The 22,224-nt window shown below is 37.8% G+C and overlaps 1 protein-coding gene across 36 annotated transcripts in view; it reads right to left on the bottom strand.

Moving 5' to 3' along the window:
- The window catches only part of EFCAB5 (EF-hand calcium binding domain 5), a 181,287-nt gene that overhangs the window by 20,319 nt on the left and 138,744 nt on the right, over window positions 1-22,224 (bottom strand). For 17 of the 36 annotated variants that reach the window (XR_007413226.1, XR_003147106.3, XR_003147104.3 and 14 more), the window contains 5 exons: window positions 14,565-14,854; window positions 12,848-13,017; window positions 12,139-12,367; window positions 9,556-9,708; window positions 7,954-8,069 (listed from right to left, as the gene is read on the bottom strand). Coding sequence is in view for 27 of the 36 variants with exons in the window: in XM_025476239.2 (XP_025332024.1) it covers window positions 7,954-8,069; window positions 9,556-9,708; window positions 12,139-12,367; window positions 12,848-13,017; window positions 14,565-14,854 (958 nt within the window). In the remaining 9 variants the exon portion in view is untranslated. Of the gene's footprint in view, window positions 1-291; window positions 559-819; window positions 924-6,480; window positions 6,757-7,953; window positions 8,070-8,094; window positions 8,202-9,257; window positions 9,471-9,555; window positions 9,709-11,421; window positions 11,707-12,138; window positions 12,368-12,847; window positions 13,018-14,564; window positions 14,855-22,224 lie in introns of those variants that run through there. The other 19 variants (XR_003147110.3, XR_003147112.3, XR_003147113.3 and 16 more) reach the window with 11 other exon arrangements.

The raw sequence follows: 22,224 nt of genomic DNA, 5'->3' as shown, positions 1-22,224 counted from the left end.
CCTCCTCCTCCTCCTCCTTCTCCTCCACCTCCTCCTCCTCCAAGGTTTTATTTATTCATGAGAGACACAGAGAGAGAGAGAATGGCAGAGACATAGGCAGAGGGAGAAGCAGGCTCCATGCAGGGAGCCTGATGTGGGACTCCATCCTGGGACCACAGGACCACTCCCCAAGCCAAAGGCAGATGCTCAACCACTGAGCCACACAGACGTTCCCAGCCTGTCTTCTTTATTTGCTTAAAAAAAATTTTTTTAAACAAATGGTTTCCTTTTTTTCTTAAGATTTTATTTATTTGACAAAGAGGGAGAGAGAGCACAAGCAGGGGGAGCAGCAGGAAGTCTCCTAAACAGGGAGCCTGATGTGGGGCTCAATCCCAGGAATCTGGGATCATGACCTGAGCTGAAGGCAGATACTTAACTGACTGAGCCACCCAGCCTGTCTTTAAATGAAAAATACACATTCACAGGCTTGTTAACATTAAGATGATGAGCTCGGGTAAGTGTATGTATTTTTCACAGTCCTGGTGGTTTTTTGTTGAATTCCATGTTTACCAGGAAATCCTAGAAAATAAAACACTTATTGTGCTTAAAAACATGCAATTTTAATATAAAATACCAATGAAACCTGTTTTAAAAAGGACTTGAAGGGGGAAGGAGTTAACATGTCCCACAAAGACAAGAATTTTTCTTTAAAAATCAATCGGAATAGGATTCAGGTATATACTAATAATAGGCAAAAGCTGTGTCTCTCAGGGCTGCTAACTTGGAGGGGGAATGTGTTTTGGCAGTCAAACAAAACAGGCATAAAGATGTATCTCATACCTGAAGATGCATGTCTTCCTGAAAATTATAGGGGGGTTCCTGTGGATTTCTGTTAGACCCAGGTGTCTGGTAACCATCATATTGCGTAAAACATAGTCTGAATCCTTGAAAAGATGAAGGAGTTTCAATAGAGAGGAATAATTAGACCTCATTTTCCCAGTAAAGGTTTTGGGAACAGAAAAATAGGAAAAAAATTAGGAAAGTTTAGATGATCTCTATCTTGAAGCATCTGAGACATTTTATTTAATACCATTAAGAACAAGGTGTGCACAAGAGAAAAATTTCAAATTACAATATTCTTTTAAGCACAGAAACTTATTTTTTAAATAATTTTGATAAAACCATGTGTTTATATTATTTTTTATGTGAAAAGTACAATGTAGAGCATTTGAAAAATACAGAAAAGTCCAAGGAAAATAAGAACAATAAAAAATATTCTCCCATGAGACCTTTGTCTTCACCATCTCATCAAAACCATTATGGTTAAGGTCACTAGTGATTCTCTCATTGTGAAATCCACTGATTAACCCCTAATCATTATCTTCCACTACATCAGCATTTGACTCAGGGAACAACTCTCTTCTTGACATACTTTTTTCACTTGGCTTTTGGGACATCACTCTCTTCAGGTTCTCCTATGAATCACTCATATTCCTTTCTGCTTCTTTCTCTTCCTCACCTCTAAGAGATTTATAAACTGTAGGTCATAATCAACCTATGGGTTGTGAAAATATTTTAATGCCTTTCTTTTCTCTCTTTTCTTTTCTTTTCTTTTCTTTTCTTTTCTTTTCTTTTCTTTTCTTTTCTTTTCTTTTCTTTTCTTTTCTTTTCTTTTCTTTTCTTTTCTTTTCTTTACCAAGAGAGTGCACACAAATGGGGAGGGGCAGAGGGAGAAGGAGAGCATCTTAAGCATGCTCCATGCTAAGCGTGGAGTCATCAAAAGGCTCAATCTCCCCACTCTGAGATCATGACCTGAACAAAATCAAGAGTTGATGCTTAGTTGACTGAGCCCCCCATTTTAATGCCTTTTAAAAACAGATTTATTGAAGTATCACTGATAAACAAAAAACTGCACATATTTTATGTATACAATTAGATGAGCTTGGAATAAGTCTCACCAACTTTCTTTTTTGGTAGAGATTAGTTTATTTATAAGAAAGTAAGATTAACATATCCTGTAAAATATACTAAACTGTAGAAAAGACAAATTCAATTAGAAGAAATAAAAAGGGGTTTTCATTTCCACCTGTAAACAATTCTGTGATTAAAAGGGAAACTGATAATAGAATTAATAGTGACTGTATGATGAATGGTGCTCTGAAGAAGCACACTGCTGTGTAGTATGGAGCTTCCTCTTGCGATGACCTCAAGTGTTCCCTCAAACTTTTTGGACAAAAAGTGTTCTCCACAGAGTATTTAGCAAACTAGAAAGATTCTCTGATGTTGGCAAATGAGCATTCAGCTTTTACTAATTTCTTTCTTCCATGGCTTATTTAGTGTTATATATATTAGACTAACATGATTTTTTAGAGTCTCACTGTGACTATGTTTCTAGGTTTAAATCTTTAGCCCAAACTAAACAATTCCTCTCCTGTTTCCACTTCTCCCCCAAAATTGTGTCAGTCTGGCCACTTCTGTTAAGACTACAAGCATAATATAGAAAATAAGGGGCTCATAAATACTATACCTAATAATAAGCTTTTCATTTAATTTCAGTTGGACCAAGAAACTATAAATTCAGCAAGTGCCTCAGTAATTATTCAGTAATGAGATAATTACTCTGGTCAAAAATTTCCAGGAAACTGTTCAGAAAAAGAGCTGCAATGATACTATCCCCCATTTTATTTGTTCTGCTACTGGCTTGTTATTCCCCACCCCCTTACTTTTCCAATACAGGTTTGCTCCGCTATCTGAAAGTAGAGCATACCTAAGAAACTTTTCATAAGCTAAAACAGCATAAAGTGAAAAACTAATAACTTACACATTTTTTGAGATTTTTGAGCATTCCTGGACTCTCAGGCTTTTAGAGCACATCTTGCTAATGGATGCACAATATAAATTGAGATCAAGCACAGATGCTCACAGATACAGTTTGAAGGTGTGGTGGCTTGATGCTGACTGCAGTTGTGGGGTGAGGAGAGCTTAATAGGGCCGCTCTTGCTGCTCTACAGACTCACTGCAAAACAAATGCTGAACACCATTTTCACTTTTTGCCTTTCTAAAAATAAAAGCAAAACTGCTCATCAGATTTCTTTCGGTTAGCAAAAACAGGTACTAATGAGGGTCTTTTGTAAAAGAGAAGTGACCTAACATGAACTTTTGGAAAGTGGGGATACTAGCATCTGTCATTCTCACTTTATGCATTACACATTTTTCTCCTTTTTTTTGTTTTTATTATTTTTTAATTTCAGCTTTATTGAGATATAATTGAAAATAAAATTGTAAGATTTTTTAAGTTTAAATTCAATTAATAACTATATTAGTTAATTATATTAGTTAATTGACTATCAATTAACTATTATTAGTTTCAGAGGTAGAGTTAAGTGATTCATTAGTCTTATATAATACTCAGTGACCATTACATTACATACCCTCCTTAATGTCCATCATCCAGTTACTCCATCTCTCAATGGATATCTAGGCTCTTTTCCATAGTCAGGCTATTGTGGACATTGCTGCTATAAACATTGAGGTGCAGGTGCCCCTTCAGGTCACTACATTTGTATCTTTGGGGTAAATACCTAGTAGTGCAATTGCTGGGTCATAGAGCACTATTTTCAACTTTTTGAGGAAGCTTCATACTGTTTTCCAGAGTGGTTGCACCAGTTTGCATTCCCACCAAAGTGTAAGAGGGTTCCCTTTGCTTTGCATCCTCACCAATATCTGTTGTTTCCTGAGTTGTTAATTCTAGCCATTCTGACAGGTGTGAGGTTGTATCTCATTGTGGTTTTGATTTGTGTCTCCCTGATGTCAAGTGGTGTTTAGCATTTTTTCATGTGTCTCTTGGCCATTTATTTTTTTATGTCTTCTTTGGAGAAATGTCTGTTCGTCTTCTGCTCATTTCTTGTTTGAATTATTTTTTCTTTGGGTGTTGAGTTTGATAACTTCTTTATAGATTTTGGATACTAGCCCTTTATCTGATAAGACATTTGCAAATATCCTTTCCCATTCTGTCAGTTGACTTTGGTTTTGTCAACTGTTTACTTTGCTGTGCAAAAGCTTTTTATCTTGACAGAGTCCCAATAGTTCATTTTTGCCTTTGTTTTCCTTGCCTTTGGAGAGGTGTGACATGTCTAGCAAGAAGTTGCTGCAGCTGAGGTCACAGAGATTGCTGCCTGTGTTCTCCTCTAGGATTTTGATGGATTCCTGTCTCACATTTAGGTCTTTCATTCATTTTGAATCTATTTTTGTGTATGGTGTATGGAAATGGTCCAGTTTCATTCTTCTGCATGTGGCTGTCTAATTTTCCCAACACCATTTGTTGAAGAGACTGCCTTTTTTCCATTGGATCTTCTTTCCTGCTTTGTCAAAAATTAGTTGACTATAGAGTTGAGAGTCCATTTCTGGGTTCTCTAGTCTGTTGCATTGATCTATGGCTGTTTTAGTGCCAGTACCATACTGTCTTGATGATCACAGCTTTGTAATAGAGCTTGAAGTTTGGAATTGTGATGCCAACAGCTTTGGTTTTCTTTTTCAACATTCTTTTAGCTATTTGGGGTCTTTTCTGGTTCCATACAAATTTTAAGATTATTTGTTCCAGCTCTGTGAAAAAGTTAATGGTGTTTTGATAGGGATTTCATTGAATGTATAGATTGCTCTAGGTAGCATAGACATTTTACCAATATTTGTTCTTCTAATCCATGTTCATGGAACGTTTTTCCATTTCTTTGTGTCTTCTTCAATTTCTTTCTAGAGTGTTCTATAGTTTTCTGAGCATAGATCCTTTGCTTCTTTGATTAAATTTATTCCTAGGTATCTTATAGGATGCATCACACATTATTTAGTATTTATCCTCTCGCTTTTCTCTTTTGACAAGTATTTTTTTTTAAGAATGAAATAGAATAGAAAATATACTCAAATAGTAAAAGTAGGTATTGTTTTGTGAAACTTCTGTTTTAAGTGTGTGGTGTTTGTATTTTTGTCAGGGGTCAGTATACAAAATGTTTTTCATATAATAGGTCAAAGTCAACATAATTTTTATTTTTTTATTTTTTATTTTTTTTAACATAATTTTGAGCCACAATGATTCCAAACACTTGGATTATCTCAGGGCTTGGACCTCAGACTTCTTTTCTATCCTCGCTCATTCTCTTGGTTATTCCATCTAGTCTCATGGTTTTTATTTTGCTTTTGGTTATTATGGTAAAATATACATAGCATAATATTATCACTTTAGCCATTTAAAAGTATAGAATTTGGTGGCATGAAATACATTCACCGTGTTGTCTCATGGTTTTAAATACCATTTATTTGCTAGGGGGGATTTCTATCCAAACACTAGTTCATATATTCAACTGCCTATTTAATATCTCCATTTAGAGTCTAAAAGACATTTCATTTTTTAAATTAAATTTATTTTTTTATTGGTGTTCAATTTGCCAACATATAGAATAACACCCAGTGCTCATCCTATCAAGTACCCTAAAAGGCATTTCAAATTATAGTTTAAAAAATTGTTTTCAACTTAATAGGTAAAGGTTTACTTTTACTTAACTTTGTACTTATTTCATTATAGAATGGAACTTTTTTCAATGTTTATTGAATATGCTTAAAAATTTTTTTTTAGTATACTTGTCTTTATTTTTCTTTTGGATTTTTAAAAAATCTTACTAAGTTGTGTAGAACAATGTTAACTCTTTGTTAAATATTGGCAATTTCGTCCCACTTTGACTAAAGTTATTTATTTTGTCTTTAATTTTGGTGCAGGGAAGTTCTATATTATTATGTCATCATTGTAGCAACTTCACAGTTGTTTCAACCTGTGATGTAGGGTTAACTGTTCTTCCCCAGACCAAGACTGTAAATTCCCTCTCATCCCTTATTTTCTTAGCTATGATCATGCATTTATTCTTCTTCCAGATTAAAATTAAAATAATTTGGTCAATTTAAAAAATAATTTTGGGATTTTTTTCTTGGAATTTTGTTAAACTTATAAATAGTTTTTGGAAGAAATTATATATATATATTTTTAATTTTTACTTATTTATGATAGTCACAGAGAGAGAGAGAGAGGCAGAGACACAGGCAGAGGGAGAAGCAGGCTCCATGCACCGGGAGCCCGACGTGGGATTCGATCCAGGCTCTCCAGGATCGCGCCCTGGGGCAAAGGCAGGCGCTAAACCGCTGCGCCACCCAGGGATCCCAGAAATTATATTTTTAAAAAGTGGTGGTCTTGTCAAAAAAAATCATGATATGATTTTCTATTTTATAAAAAACTTTGATTCCTTGGCAATGTTTGTAGTTTATTTCATGTAGAATCTGAAGGTTATAGGGTGAAGTGGGGAGAATATTTTAGGCAAAATAACAGCATTTTTGAAGCCTGAGGTAGAAAAAAATTGCTTTCTGGTCAATTTAAGAAATAATTTTGGGATTTTTTTCTTGGAATTTTGTTAAACATAAATAATTTTTGGAAGAAATTATATTTTTAAAAAGTGGTGGTCTTGTCAAAAAAATCATGATATGATTTTCTATTTTATAAAAAACTTTGATTCCTTGGCAATGTTTGTAGTTTATTTCATGTAGAATCTGAAGGTTACAGGGTGAAGTGGGGAGAATATTTTAGGCAAAATAACAGTATTTTTGAAGCCTGAGGTAGAAAAAAAATTGCTTTCTATCATATATGATGAGTTGTGAAACATTAATTGTGGTATTGTATATTTTTTCCTCCTGAGAATCTCTTCCCCCTTCCTTCTCATTCAAGCAGAAAGTCTGTATTGCCTTAGAAAAGAAATGTGATGAGGTAGAAAGCAGCAATCATTGACTAATCTCTGGCATTTGCTTTTTCAAAAGCCTACTGATATGATTTAAGATAGCAAACCAGGCACACAGGTTAATCACTTGTCCCTCTCAAGACTTTAGGGATGTAAGATACTGGGGTCTTGGTTTCCTTGCCTGCTGTTTGCTGGGGACTGCCCTTAACTCCCAGAAACCTCAATCTTTGTACATAGCCCTGCACATCTCAGAACCAGCAACAAGTGTCCAATTCTTTACCCCCTGCCATCTCTCTGGTTTTTCTTCCAACCTCCCATCTCTCAGGGACCACAGCCAGAAAAGGTCCTATTCTTTTAAGGACTTAGGTGATTACAGTGGGACCTGGTGTAGAAAAACATAGCCAACCCACAGCAGGCTGGCAGAAAGACTGCCAGAAGCAAAACACCCCAGCCTCACTCTCCTTTTGCCCTGCAATCTCCTATTGATACATCTCATTGGACAAACCTAAACAGAAGCCAAGGAGCCTATTGATACTGTCTACTTTTTGAGGTAGAAAGCAGGCTGGAGAAGGGAGCAGAATAGATTGGAGGAGCTGCAGATGAGGAAGGAGAAGCTTAAGAATTTATCAGTCAGGTGGTTGGAAAAAGGTATCCTATAGCCACCCTGAGCCATTTTCAACACCAAAACCTCACCTAGTTTCCACTTAGGATAAACCCCTGACTACAGCTTTGGACAGGCTGTTCTGGTCTCTGCCCAGTTGTGATGCTCCCCAGACCCTGGGCTGCTGAATGGTCCTCCTCCCCCCTACTTTGGAGATAGTCTTGTTCACCTCCATAACATGAGTCAGATGGATAGTGACTCTCATGATCTTGTCCACAGCATTGTGATTGTGAAAACTACATGCCCCAGAAGCCATGCTTTCTGTTGACTGCTGTGGGCAATTTTAACTTTCTTCATGGAGCCCTAGATATCATTTCCCTAACAAGGGAAATTTCAGGCCCTAAAAAGGGTCTTCTTAAGCATGGATACTGGCCAAATCAAATCCTCCCCAGATCCAACACTCCGACTGTGGCCTATCAGACCTGGTGGTCTGCTCCCCACACTGAATGGTTCTCAGCCCCCACCCCCACACACTGGGTGGCCCACCCCAGTTCTGAGGGCACTTGGAAGTTCCCTTTCCTACCCCACCCCTAGGAACAGCACCCGGGACTATGCGTTCTCCACCTCCACAGTCTGTTCATTCTGCCAGAGAGCTCTGTGATTCTGCTCTTTGGCCAGGGCCTTATCAGCTTGGTCCAACCACTCAGAGAGGAAGAAGCCTGGAGAGAAGGGGAGAGGCAGTTCAGGTCATGATCTCAGGGTCCTGGAATCAAGCCCCATGTCAGGCTTTGTGCTTAGCAGGAAGTTTGCTTCAGGATTTTTTTTCTCCTCTCTGCCCGTGCCACGTCTCTCTTAAATAAACAAATATTTTAAAAAAATTAATAAAATTAAGTGTGAAAAAAAAGAGAAGCAAACCAAGAAATAGACTCTTAAATATAGAGAACTGATGGTTACAGGAGGGGAGGTAGGCCATTGGGGGGTGGGGGAGCATGCAGAATGGGTTAAACAGGTGAGGGGTAGTAAGGAGTGCACTTGTGATGAGCACCGGGTGTTGTATATAAGTGACAAATCACTAAATTCTACACCTGAAACTAATATTGCACTGTTTGTTAACTAGCTGGAGTTTAAATAAAAACTTGGGGGAAAAAGTGTAAAGAAGCAAAATAAACATTTGGCAAAAACTCATCATGTTATAGATAGGCATTTTTAAACTGGTGTGATGTAATTATATCCTTCCAAACAGCAGTGCCTCATCTCTTCCCTCTTTACCCATATGATTCTGGTGGAGGCTATCAGTTACTGTAAATTCCTCCACCCCCACCCCCAGCTGGGGGACATATCTCAGGATAGACTAAAAAGAGCTCTCTTGGGTTTTCCAAATTGAAACAAAAAGGAAAGATTCTTTTTCAGTTACTAAGCATTTGGCTTGCCCTGTGGAGAAAGCCTATCTTAAGCTGGAAGGACCAAGCCAAAGCGTAGAGGGAAGCAAACACGAGAACTGCAGAGAGAAAACACAAGAGAACCCTAATGGTATTGAATTCCTGGTTCTGGTCATCCCAGAAGGCAGCTTGACTCCTGTCCTTTCTTCATTTTGGTCACATCAGTCAATCAATTCCTTAATTTTGCCTAAGGCAGTTTGAGATGGACTTTTGTCACTCACAACCAAGGATCTTTTTTTTAAGGTTTTATTTATTTATTCATGGGAGACACAGAGAAAGGCAGAGAGACATAGGCAGAAGGAGGAGCAGGCTCCCTGTAAGGAGCCTGATGTGGGACTCAATCCCAGGACTCTGGGATCACGCCCTGAGCCGAAGGCAGTCACTCAACCACTGAATCACCCAGGCGTCCCACAACCAAGGATCTTGAATTGGGATTTTGGGAAATATGTCTCCAGGTGGCTTTTTTTTTTTTAATTTTTTAATTTATTTATGATAGTCACACACAGAGAGAGAGAGAGAGAGAGAGAGAGAGGCAGAGACACAGGCAGAGGGAGAAGCAGGCTCCATGCACCGGGAGCTTGACGTGGAATTCGATCCCGGGTCTCCAGGATCGCGCCCTGGGCCAAAGGCAGGCGCCAAACCGCTGCGCCACCCAGGGATCCCTCCAGGTGGCTTTAACAGCTAATTCAATATAGTTTTAAAATATTAGCAAGATAATATATCTAGAAACTCTATTAGAGGTCTAATACTGCCCAACGTTGCCTACCTGCATTAGGCCAGGCTCAATGAAGTATGTAGTGATGGCGGTGATGTCAGATGTGATGTCACAGAGCCAGCCAATGCCAGTAATCACAACATGCAGGATGTGCTCCCTGCTGTGGACATAGTGATAGGCAGTGCTAAAGACATTAGCAACACCCTGTAGAGACAGAAAATTTTAATTTTCTTTTGTTTTTAAAAACCAGAAAATAATGCATTAATTGGATTTTCTTATAAGTTCATGATAATCTATTTCCGACAAATTACTTATCAGTTCTCAAAAGGCAGTGTTCTAGATTTTACAACAAAAGAAGGATCTCAAGAAATCAAAGGTGTGAGGGGCACCTGAGTGGCTCTGTCAGTTAAGCATCTGCCTTCAGCGGAAGTCATGATCCTGGGGTCTAGGATGGAGCCCCACATCAGGCTCCCTGCTCAGTGGGGAGCCTGCTTCTCCCTCTCCTCACCTCTCCTCACCTCTCGTGCTCTATCACTGTCACTCTCTCTTTCAAATAAATAAATAAAATCTTAAAAAAAAGAAATCAAAGATGTAAGGAGAGATCTACTATAAGATCCATATAACTTATTATGCTTCCTGATAATCATCCAATGAAATCTGTGATATGTACTATCAGAGAATAGAGTCAGAAGAATAAGATAAAGTTTGAAATGAGGAAAAATATTTAAAAGCCAGGAACTAATGCCAGCCTTGGGCAGATGGGTAGGAGCTCCCCTGATATGATGAAATATTAACGTCTGGATCTTCATGTGGCTTCTGTCATCAGATCAGTAGTACAGGCTGTGCTCTGTTCCAAGGCCTGCAACATGCTAGGTTACACAGTCTTCTTATAGACGCAAAGAGGGTCTGTTCCACAGAGAAGGGATAGTAAGTCCTTAGAACCCATCTGTCATCCTACTGTCAAGAGACTCTAGGAACCACAAATTCTTCAAAACTATATGAATTTTATAATAGACCCAAGCCATCTAAGGGTAACCCAGAAGCTAGAGTCCATTTAAAATTCATTTTGACATGTTCTCTAACAAGACTATATTGATAACTCCATACTCCTTTGTTTTCTTTTAATTATCTTCATATCATTCTTTTTTTTTCTTCATATCATTCTTATGTCAGATGAGAGTGAATCATATTATTAAAAAGATGTCCAGAGAAAAAGGTTCTACCACTTTTCTCAGTTATACATCCAGTAAATGGGAAGAGAAAATTTTATTTTTAAATATTTTATTTATTTATTTATTTATTTATTTATTTATTTATTTATTTATTTATTTGAAAGAGAGAGCACAAGCAGAGAGAGAGGCAGAGGGATAAGGAGAGAATCTTGAGCAGACTTGACACTGAACCTGATGTGCGGCGTAATCTCATGACCCCAAGATCATGACCTGAGCTGAAACCAATAGTCAGACACTCAACTTACTAAGCCACCCAGGTGCCCCAGGAAGAGAAAATTTTAAATCATGGAAATAAACATAAAGAGCCAGAGGCTTAGAAGGGAACAAGTGATAAAGCAGCAAGTTCCTGATTGCTGCTACATCTCAGGCTATCACCTCCATGAAGGCTTTCAATCTTCCTTCATTGCAATTTCTTTTTTTTTTTTTAATTTTTTTATTTATTTATGATAGTCACAGAGAGAGAGAGAGAGGCAGAGACATAGGCAGAGGGAGAAGCAGGCTCCATGCACCGGGAGCCTGATGTGGGATTCGATCCTGGGTCTCCAGGATCGCGCCCTGGGCCAAAGGCAGGCGCCAAACCGCTGCGCCACCCAGGGATCCCCTTTCATTGCAATTTCTATTCATAAAATCAAAACGCTTGTAGAAATGGTGCAGTTGTAGTCTTTTTTTTAAATTTTTATTTATTTATGATAGTCACAGAGAGAGAGAGAGAGAGAGAGAGAGAGGCAGAGACACAGGCAGAGGGAGAAGCAGGCTCCATGCACTGGGAGCCCGACGTGGGATTCGATCCCAGGTCTCCAGGATCGCGCCCTGGGCCAAAGGCAGGCGCCAAACCACTGCACCACCCAGGGATCCCGGTGCAGTTATAGTCTTAAAAGTGCTTATCTTTTTGTGCTCTAATTTGAAAATGTGCATACTCGAGAAACATTCAAGTTTTTTCCTTCATTCTTCATCCTCAAAAATCCTAACACTGAAACCAAGAGCCATAGGAATGTATTTGTGAAAATAGTAAAAGATTTCTAGGTTCTCCTATTAACAAAACACAAATATGTCTCTTCTAAAGGTTCCTTCCTACTTAGTAAATCTTAATTAGTAGTCTAATGGTTGGATTTCAGTCCTATAGCATAAAATGCTGTTCCTATGATTAGTGCAATGGGATACATATTAACAACCTCCCCAACAAGGCTGAAGCATAGATGTATACCTGAGGCTGAGAGTCCCTTCCACGTGTAATGGGGAACCTTTCAGAAGACTGTTAGGTATACACAGTGAACAGGGACGAGTATGATGACTCTATCTATATATAGCTTTACTCTTATCTGGTTTTAGGTTTGGCTTTTTAAAAAGTATAGAGGGAGAGGCCATCCTACCATTGTTCTTGAAGAATTCCTCCATGACTTACCTGATAGAATCTGATCTCATGAGGTACAAAGATGTTTATTTTTTTTTTATCTCTTAGGGTGTCCACAGCCATGACCCCAAAGATCCTCATGTATGCATCCTGAAGAGGCAGGGCCAGGAATGATCCATTTTGATCACTCTTCTTGAGGGAATGGTTCCAGAAAAAGACGTTCCCATGGTGCTGAACTTGGGGGACGTGTATTGGCTTACCTTCATCCACTACTGTAAAGCTGAGGAAGAGGAATATGAAGATGATAGAAAGGCACAGGAGGAGGCTTTAGATGAAACTGTGCAAGAAATTAGATAAATTCTCCATTCATAATTATTGGAATTATATGTCAGAGAAGTGGACTCAGGAAATTACCAGTTTGGAGAGTCTGACTTGAAAAAAGATTTTAAAACAAGTTTGGATCATAATAAACATATACAAATGGGATGCCAGAGACATAACTTAGAAAACAGGCAGAAATAATTGAGCTGATATTGTGAAGCAGAGTCCCAGCATGGCAAATCAAAGCCTAGGACTGAGCTCTAGAAATTACCATGTGAAATTATTCAAGACTGGAAGCCCATCACCTCCCACTCTAGAAGCATTGGTGACCTGAGGCATTTCTCTCTTGGGCAGCTAACTAGGATTTCAATACTAGTTTACTTTGGAAAGGCAATTATCTTTTAGAAGGATAAAACCAACCTCCTCAAGAAATTCTTACCTGATTCCCTTCATGTCCCTGTAGAGCACTTTGTTCAGTACAAATGGAGCATCATCTAAAGTACAAGCTACGTTCCTTAATACAACTTCCCCTCTATCAGGCAGTAGTAGGTTTTCTTCTAAGAGGGAAATATGAGCACAGATCTTCTTATTTCCATGGGCTTCAGCATCCTATGGCAAAATGTTTCTGGCCATAGTATTTGCCAATAGTCAAATAACTATTATTTTAATCATGTCTCCCTTCATTAGCCTGTTTGAACATCTGACTGCAATAATTACCTTTCATGGATAGTTGGGGAAAAGGCTGACATCACAGCTGTCTCCCAAATCTGAATTTTAATGAGTGGAATCAATTTACATTATATCAACTAGACTGGTTTACTAAAAAAAAAATTAAAAAATTTCAAGTCTTACTCAGATTTAGAGGTTTAAAACTTGGATCCCTTTAAACTATAGCCATATTGTCTAAGCTTCAGTCAAAAGTATTTATTTTAGAGGACTAGGGCAAGAATATGGCTTCACTTCACTCATATTTCTTAAGTAGATTTTCACCATCTATTATGAAGTTAATGTAGAAAAAAATGCTCTTAAGGAATTCTTAACATATTTTAGCTATGACATTTGATTTATGTCAGGAAAAAATTTCTTGGGGCCCCAGCTTGCAGACTTCATGCAACCACTATTTTTTTGCAACTACTATTTTTAAGTAAAATAACTGAAAATTCTCTGTACCCAAAATATTATGTTATTAACAATACTGTGTGTTAACACATATATTGAGCATGTCCATAAGTTGGTGACATGGAAAGATGCTTTCTTTGATATTTGTCTTCTCTTTCTATATATTTGGGTTTGCTTTTGATGCTGTTTTTTCTTCTGCCTTTAGTCTTTCTTTTCTACATAAAAGACCTATAGAACAATTAACAGAAATGTACCACAAATCCCTAAAGCAAGTTGAAATAATACCTCTTTTTCTAGATTGTCTTCTGTTGCTGGTCACACCACTCCAAACTACATTAGAAAATTCAGCCATTCAGTAAATGAGTCCATTAATTAGGTGCTGCAATTTAACTGAGATGAATGACTCCAGGTTTCCTGGACTAGTGGAATTTGTGACATATGTAGAAGACAGCCATGCTGTTTCTGCCTGTGAGGAGCAGCCAGCTGGGAGTTTAGGAGAGGATGGCAAAGCTCTGGGCAGTGGTCCCATCAGAGTCATGTATTTTAAGTAACACGATTCTATAATAGTATCAGCGTGTTTCTAAGCAGTGCTATGAAATATTGTGTGGTGTTGTATCCTACTTTATAATGATTTTGTGGTTCATGTAGTTCCTTTCTAAACCAACTTCCAAAACATCATACAAGGGAAATGTAGGTTAAATTGCCTGCACATCTCCTTACTGGTATTTTTCAATATTAGTCTATTTTCTGCTCTAAGCTTTATTTGACTTTCTGCAGAAATGAAATTAGAAATTTCAAGACATGATTCTGTCTTTTATACCTTTCCTCTTTATTTCTACCTTCCCAACCTACAATCATTCCTGTTGCATCTTTCCTAGATATTGGATCATTGTAATGTTTTGGAATGAATAAAACATCTATAGCGGTACCCAGTGATTTTTTCAAATAGCCTTTAGTGTACTACCTCTTTGCAACCATTGAATATTACCTACTATGGGGAAATTTTTCCTCTTATATATCACTTTAGAGAAACATACCTGGGTGAGGGCCTTAAAGGTTTCAGTGTACACAGGCTCCAGGGATACTCCACTTGTCTCTGCAGCATGTTGGATTTGGTATAGCCACTTTCGTCTGGCACAATTCCTCAGATTCTCAGTATGGCTCCTTTCTAAAGTATTCACCAGAAACTCCACAATACTTTCCAGAACATGATCTTCATTGCCCCTGAGTTCAGAGACAACCAATTCTATGTATTTCTGAAATTGTTTTGAAGACAGTCTCACTTCTTGATCAGGTTGTGGCTTTGGAAATTGGATGTGTAGTTTAGCTAAAAGACATAAACATGAAACTAAAAACTAATCAAAAGTTCATTTATCTATGGGGGGAAATTTTTATTCCCTTTTTATCTCTGACTGAAGCCCCTAACAACTGCTCCCCATGGGAAAACAGGTGTATATCAAAGGCATCTCAAAGTCCAACGGAAAAAACAAAACAAAACAAAAAAAACAAAGTCCAATGGAGCATCGTACAATGACTTCCTGTATTGAGCTCAAGAAGTCCTATGTTATCTTCCCTGTTTATGTTTTTTTATTTTTAATTTTTTTGTGGGAGAGAGAGGAAAAAAAGAAAAGAAAAGAAGAAGGAGAGGAGAGTGGAGGGAGGGGCAGAAGGAAGGGGAAAGAGAGACTCTTAAAAAGGCTCCATGCCGAGCCATATTTGGGGCTTGACCTCCCAACCCTGAGATCATGACCTGAACCAAAATCAAGAATTGGACACTTAACCAACAGCCACCCAGGTATCCTCTGATTTTTTTGTTTTGTTTTGTTTAAAACATCAAAACTCTACCACACTCAGCCAGGTGAAACCCCAGGGTCAACTTTGACTCCTCCCTATTTTTTACCTTCCATATCTAATAGGCCACTTAATCCTATCCTGTTAGCCTTTGGTAATATAGCTTTCTGCCACTCCTCTCCATTCCTACTTCCAGAATCCCAAGCCAGTATTAATCATTTACTACATAGTTAAATGACCAAGAGTAAGGCTCAATACATATTTACAAAATCAAATTAAAACGTAACTTGCAACAAGAAGCAGAATCAGACCTATAAACAGAGAAAACATACTGATGATGGTTGCCAGAGGAAAGGAAGCTTGGGGGATGGACAGAAAGGGTGAAGGGGGTGGGAAATACAGACTTCTAGTTATAAAATGAATAAGTCACAGGAATAAAAGGCACAGCATAGGGAATAAAGTCAATGATATGGTGATAGTGTTGTATGGTGACAGATGGTGGCTGCACTTGAGGTGAGCATAGATAGCATAACATAACCAATAGAGAAGTTGAATCACTATGTTGTACACCTGAAACTAATGTAACATTGTGTGTCAGCTATATGCAAATAAAAATTTTTTAAATAAATAAATAAATAAATAAATAAATAAATATCACACAACTCAAGTGAACCTCAAAGGCAATAAGTCAAATTTCTGGCTTTAATTAATCACAGCATTTAAATAATCAAACACACCCTTCCAATTATTCCAAACAATATCTAATAAAAAGATATCAGCATGCAAAAATAAAAAATAAAATAGAGCACAATTTGCATTATGCAATTCCCTTGTTCAAAGTCCTACCATATTCAGTGACAGATGACATCTACACTTGAGGTATGCATAGCATAATGTATAGAGAAGCTGAATTGCTATGTTGTACACCCAAATCTAATGTAACATTGTGTGTCAACCATATGAAATTTAAAAATTAAAGATAAATAAAAAGAGACAAGGGAAAAAGTCTCACCATATCCAGATCCAGTCCACTTTCCAATAATATCTAGCCATAATACCGTATAGAAATTAGTTGCTCCAGTATCTCCATTCTACTTATGATCCTGACAATGTGTTGCCACTTCTGCATCCATAACTCTTTTATTTTTTTAATTGTACAATTACAAATGTGCTACCAAACCTGAATGTTACCAATAACACATCTTCCTCCATGTCCTGCCCTTGTTCCATACCCTACCTCCCCACACTCCCACCAATATCCTGAAATTTTGCTTTTGCTTTATTTTTTCTTCTTTTTATTTTCCCAATAGTGTTATTGTGTGTGTACTCCTAAACAATATGTGGTTTAGTTTTGCCTATTTGTAAACTTCAGAAAAAGGACATCATACTATACATAGTTTCCTGGGATTTACTTTTTTATTCTACATTATGTTACCATATCATCCATGTTGTTCTTGTAGCTGTGACTCATTCATTTTTACCACTATATACTATGCCATTTTGTAAGCATACCACCACTGCTTTATTCTCCTGTCAGTGGGCATGTAGGTTGTCTCCAGTGTTTTGCTCTTATGAACAGTGCTATGAGCATTTTTATACATGTCTCCTAGTGCACATGTGCAAGTTTCTTTGATACTTATAAATTAATGTCATAGGTTATGCACCCTTCTCGTTTAAATTTCAAAATCTCTCCTTCCTGAAGAAGTCTTCCACTAGTTTCTCCTTCCCTTGAAAGACAAGCAGCCATTATATACCATTTATTTGACAATGAACAAATACTGCCTGGTACATTTAGTAATCTTATCAATGAAAGCTTCTCTTTTTTTATTTTTTAATAATAAATTTATTTTTTATTGGTGTTCAATTTGCCAACATACAAAATAACACCCAGTGCTCATCCCGTCAAGTGCCCCCCTCAGTGCCCATCACCCATTCACCCCCACCCCCCACCCTCCTCCCCTTCCACCACCCCTAGTTCGCCTCCCAGAGTTAGGAGTCTATGTTCTGTCTCCCTTTCTGATATTTCCTACCCATTTCTTTTCCCTTCCCTTCTATTCCCTTTCACTATTATTTATATTCCCCAAATGAATGAGAACATATAAATGTTTGTCCTTCTCCGACTGACTTACTTCACTCAGCATAATACCCTCCAGTTCCATCCACGTTGAAGCAAATGGTGGGTATTTGTCATTTCTAATGGCTGAGTAATATTCCATTGTATACATAAACCACATCTTCTTTATCCGTTCATCTTTCGATGGACACCGAGGCTCCTTCCACAGTTTGGCTATTGTGGACATTGCTGCTATAAACATCGGGGTGCAGGTGTCCCGGCGTTTCATTGCATCTGTATCTTTGGGATAAATCCCCAACAGTGCAATTGCTGGGTCGTAGGGCAGGTCTATTTTTAACTCTTTGAGGAACCTCCACACAGTTCTCCAGAGTGGCTGCACCATTTCACATTCCCACCAACAGTGTAAGAGGGTTCCCTTTTCTCCGCATCCTCTCCAACATTTGTGGTTTTCTGCCTTGTTAATTTCCCCCATTCTCACTGGTGTGAGGTGGTATCTCATTGTGGTTTTGATTTTTATTTCCCTGATGGCAAGTGATGTGAAAGCTTCTCATTTTTATGGTTGGACTTTTGTTTTCTATTACTTGGACTCAAAGGGTCCTAACTGATAGTCTTGAATTAAATTAAAAGTAACTTGTGGATTCTTCCTCTTCCATTTCTTCTTCTTCTTCTTCTTCTTCTTCTTCTTCTTCTTCTTCTTCTTCTTCTTCTTCTTCTTCTTCTCCTTTTATTCCTTTTCCTTTTTGAACAATTAGGTCCTAGGCCATTGGTAGGGCAGGGTGAAGTAAGCATTTCCTCCTGATCAAAGGAAGCCATGATGGCCCAGAGCAGGATACCCGAATCCAGTGGGGTAAGGAGGGCATTGTTCAGGAAGTGACTTGGCATGGGTTGTCAGAGCCTGAGCAGGTAAGGATGTTACCCATGTAAAAGGGCAATCTTCAGCCTATCTGAGTGGAGAGGGTGGCCCTGCAGAGGTTGTTTAGCTTGGGGTATCAGAACCCAAGCAGGAAGAAGAGGATATCCACATGAGGTATTTAGTCCTGAGCAGAGTTAGGAGGGCATCAAATGGAGGGACAGCCTGACTTGGGAAGTCAGGACCTCAGTGTGGGGGGAGAGGACAGTGTGGTGGGAGATTAGTTCCATACAGGGGGACTGATTAAATAAATTAAATAAATAATAAATACTAAATAAATAAATAAATAAATAAATAATACAAGCAAAAAAGAAGGGAGCTACAAAAAAAGTGAGAAAACTAGAATGAACCCTGTTACTATTTTGAACTAGGAAGTATGGGCATGAACTTATGGTTTTTAATATTTTTAATACTATTTATTTATTCATGACAGACACAGAGAGAGACGCAGAGACACAGGCAGAGGGAGAAGCAGGCTCCATGCAGGGAGCCCGATGTGGGACTCAATCCGGGATCCTGGGATCACACCCTGAGCCAAAGGCAGACACTCAACCACTGAGCCACCCAGGCATCCCTGGTTTTTAATATTAATAGATATTTACACATGTACAGGTGTAAATGTTTACACACACACACACACACACACACACACATATTCTGCAGGAGAAACTTAGAAGCAGTGTGACCTGGGAGCAGTAAACACGTGTAGAACCAAGATCATGGCGTCTAAATACCATTCTCCACTAAAGGAAACCAGGGTTCCTCAAAGAAATGGGTGATTCCAGAGTGAAAGCAGGGCACATATAAGATGAATCTTGAAGATTTCATTGTGCAAAACAAGAGGTGTTCAAAGAAGAATGGGTATATGTTAAAAGGACACAAAAACAGTTTGGCAGTTTCTTATATAACTAAAAATACACCTACCCTATAGCCCAGAAATCCTACTTCTAGGTATTTATTAAAAATAAATAAAAACATATATTAGCACAAAATATTTGTACGATTGTTTATAGCATCTTTATTCATAATAGCCAAGAATAGGAAACAGTCTATCTATTAGTTGGAGAATGGACTCACAAACTATAGTATATTCATATAATGGAATACTACTCAAAAAAGAAAAAGAAACAAATTATTAGTACATGCAACAACATCTAAGAATCTCAAGAAAAGGATATGCTGAGTGAAAGAAGCATTAAGCAAAAGGGTATATATAAATGATTGCATAAATATGAAATAGAAGGGATAAGACATATTTATAGTGGAAAACAAATAGAAGAGTGGTTGTCTTGGGGATTGGGTTATGGGGATTGCATAAGAAAGGGGCATGAGGGAACTTTGTATTCTATATCTTAAAAAGGATATTGGATGCACAAGTTATGCTTTGCCAAAACTCAGTGAATGTACACCTAAAAATTAAGTATTTTGTTGTAATTTTACCTCAAAAAAAAAAAGCTGTTAACATATATCAGACTCTAATTAAAGATATTAATGCTGAAGTGTTTAGGGAGGAATCTATTGATGTCTGCAGTTTATTTTGGAATGTATCAAAAATAAGAGAAATAGAAGGATAGAGGGATAAAGAGATGAATAAATAGATAACTTTTAAAGTGTAATAAAGTGTTAATGGTAGAATCTAGATGGTAGGTATATAGATGGTCACTGTAAAATTCATTCAGTTTTGCTGTACACTTGAAAAAATTTTAAAGATTTTTTTTTTTTTAGAGAGAGAACAAGCGAGCACACATGACTAGGAGGAGGGGCAGAGGGAAAGGGAAAGCACAGAACCTGGCATGGGCTTTACTTCACAACCCCAAGATCATGACCTGAGCCAAAACCAAGAATTGGATGCTTACCCAACTGAGCCACCCAGGTGCCCCTGAAATTTTTCATAATAGAATGTTCGAGGGAAGAAGAGGACACAGGAGCCAAGCTGAAAGGACTCTCATTGGTCAAACTGGGACAATAGGAATGTTAGGATAAATAGTGTTAGTGTTGGATCACAATCCATTGAATAAAATAGGAAACCATGAATACATATTGTTATAATAAATGAACAAAAGGTTTGACCAGAAAGGGAATGATTCTGGGGGGCCTGGCTGGCTCAGTTGGTAGAGTGTGCAACTTGATCTTGGGGTTGTGAGTTCAAGCCCCACACTGGGTGTAAGGATTACTTAAAAACAAAATCTTAAGAAAAGAAAAAAAAATAAAGAATATTTCTATGGTTTCAACATACAAACACAAAAAACTTATTAATTACAAAGGGAAAAGAGTAATTTTTAAATGGAAGGAACTGACATATCATTTTTAATAAAATTCCAGTGTAATTAACATACAGTGTTATATTAGTTTCAGGTATACAATACAGTGATTCAACAATTCCATATATTACTCAATACTCATCAAGATAAGTGTATGCTTTAATCCCCTTCACCTATTTCATCCATCCCCTCACTCACCCACCCCCACTCTGGTAGTCCTCAGTATGTTCTCCAGGGTCAAGAATCTGTTTTTTGGTTTGTCTCTTTTTTTCCCTTTGTTTTGTTTCTTAAATTCCACATATGAGTGAAGTCTTATGGTATTTGTCCTCTGGCCCATTTTACTTAGCATTATACTCTCTAGTTCCATCCATGCTGTTACAAATGGCAAGATTTCATTCTTTTTTATGACTGAGTAATATTACACTGTATGTCAAGTGTGTGTGCTTTTATACCATCTTCCATATCCATTCATCTATCAACAGACACCTGGGCTGCTTCCATAGTTTAGCTACTGTAAATAATGCTGCAATAAACATAGAGGTGCATATATCTTTTTGAACTAGTATTTTTGTAATCGTTGGGTAAATACCCAGTAGCATAATTTCTCAATTGTACGGCAATTTTTAATTTAATTTTTAATTTAAAAAATTTTTTTAAAGATTTTATTTATTTATTCATGAGAGACACAGAGAGAGAGAGAGAGGCAGAGAGAGAAGCAGGCTCCATGCAGGGAGCCAGATGTGGGACTCCATCCCAGGACTCCAAGACCATGCCCTGGGCCAAAGGCAGGCTCCAAACCACTGAGCCACCCAGGGATCCCTATTTTTAATTTTTTGAGGAGCCTCCACAGATATCATGGGGCTTCTAAGATTTAATGAGAAGAACACAGCATCACTTACATGTTATTACTGCTAAAAGTGAATAATCTGAATTTAATCATGAAGAAACATAAGACAAACCTAAAAGGAGGACATACTAAAAACAATCAGCCTAAAATCTTCAAAAATGTATAGGTTATGGCAATCAAGGAAAGACTGAGGAGTTTCGTAGATTTCTTGTTTCAGAGTGAAGAAATAGCTGTTGTTTTACACTATTTGCCCAGTTTTCAGTTTCTTTAAAAACCACTATGTCAGTTTTTAAATGAGATTTTCTAAACAAATGTAGTTTTCAAGTGTTTAAGACTTCTAGAATTTGGAGACAAAATGCATCACCAAGATGTTTTAATGTTAAGAAAGTTAAAAATTCTACTTAGATAGAAACTTATATAGGGGTGCCTGGGTGGCTCAGTTGGTTAAGCATCCAACTGTTAATTTTAGTTCATGTCTTGATCTCAGGGTCATGAGTTCAAGCCCCATGCTGGGCTCCATGCTGGCTGTGGAGCCTACTAAGGAAAAAAGAAATTTGTGTATTAAAACAGATATTATAGGGGATCCCTGGGTGGCGCAGCGGTTTAGCGCCTGCCTTTGGCCCAGGGCATGATCCTGGAGACCCGGGATTGAGTCCCACGTCGGGCTCCCAGTGCATGGAGCCTGCTTCTCCCTCTGCCTGTGTCTCTGCCTCTCTCTCTCTCTCTCTCACTGTGTGCCTATCATAAATAAAAAATAAATAAAAATAAAAAACAGATATTATAATTTAATAGAAAATTAAAGGGTGTATATATC

Source organism: Canis lupus, chromosome 9 (genome assembly GCF_003254725.2).
Source record: "Canis lupus dingo isolate Sandy chromosome 9, ASM325472v2, whole genome shotgun sequence".
Classification (NCBI taxonomy): domain Eukaryota; kingdom Metazoa; phylum Chordata; class Mammalia; order Carnivora; family Canidae; genus Canis; species Canis lupus.
Note: the sequence above shows the minus strand (reverse complement) of the source record. Positions and strands in the feature narration are given on the sequence as shown.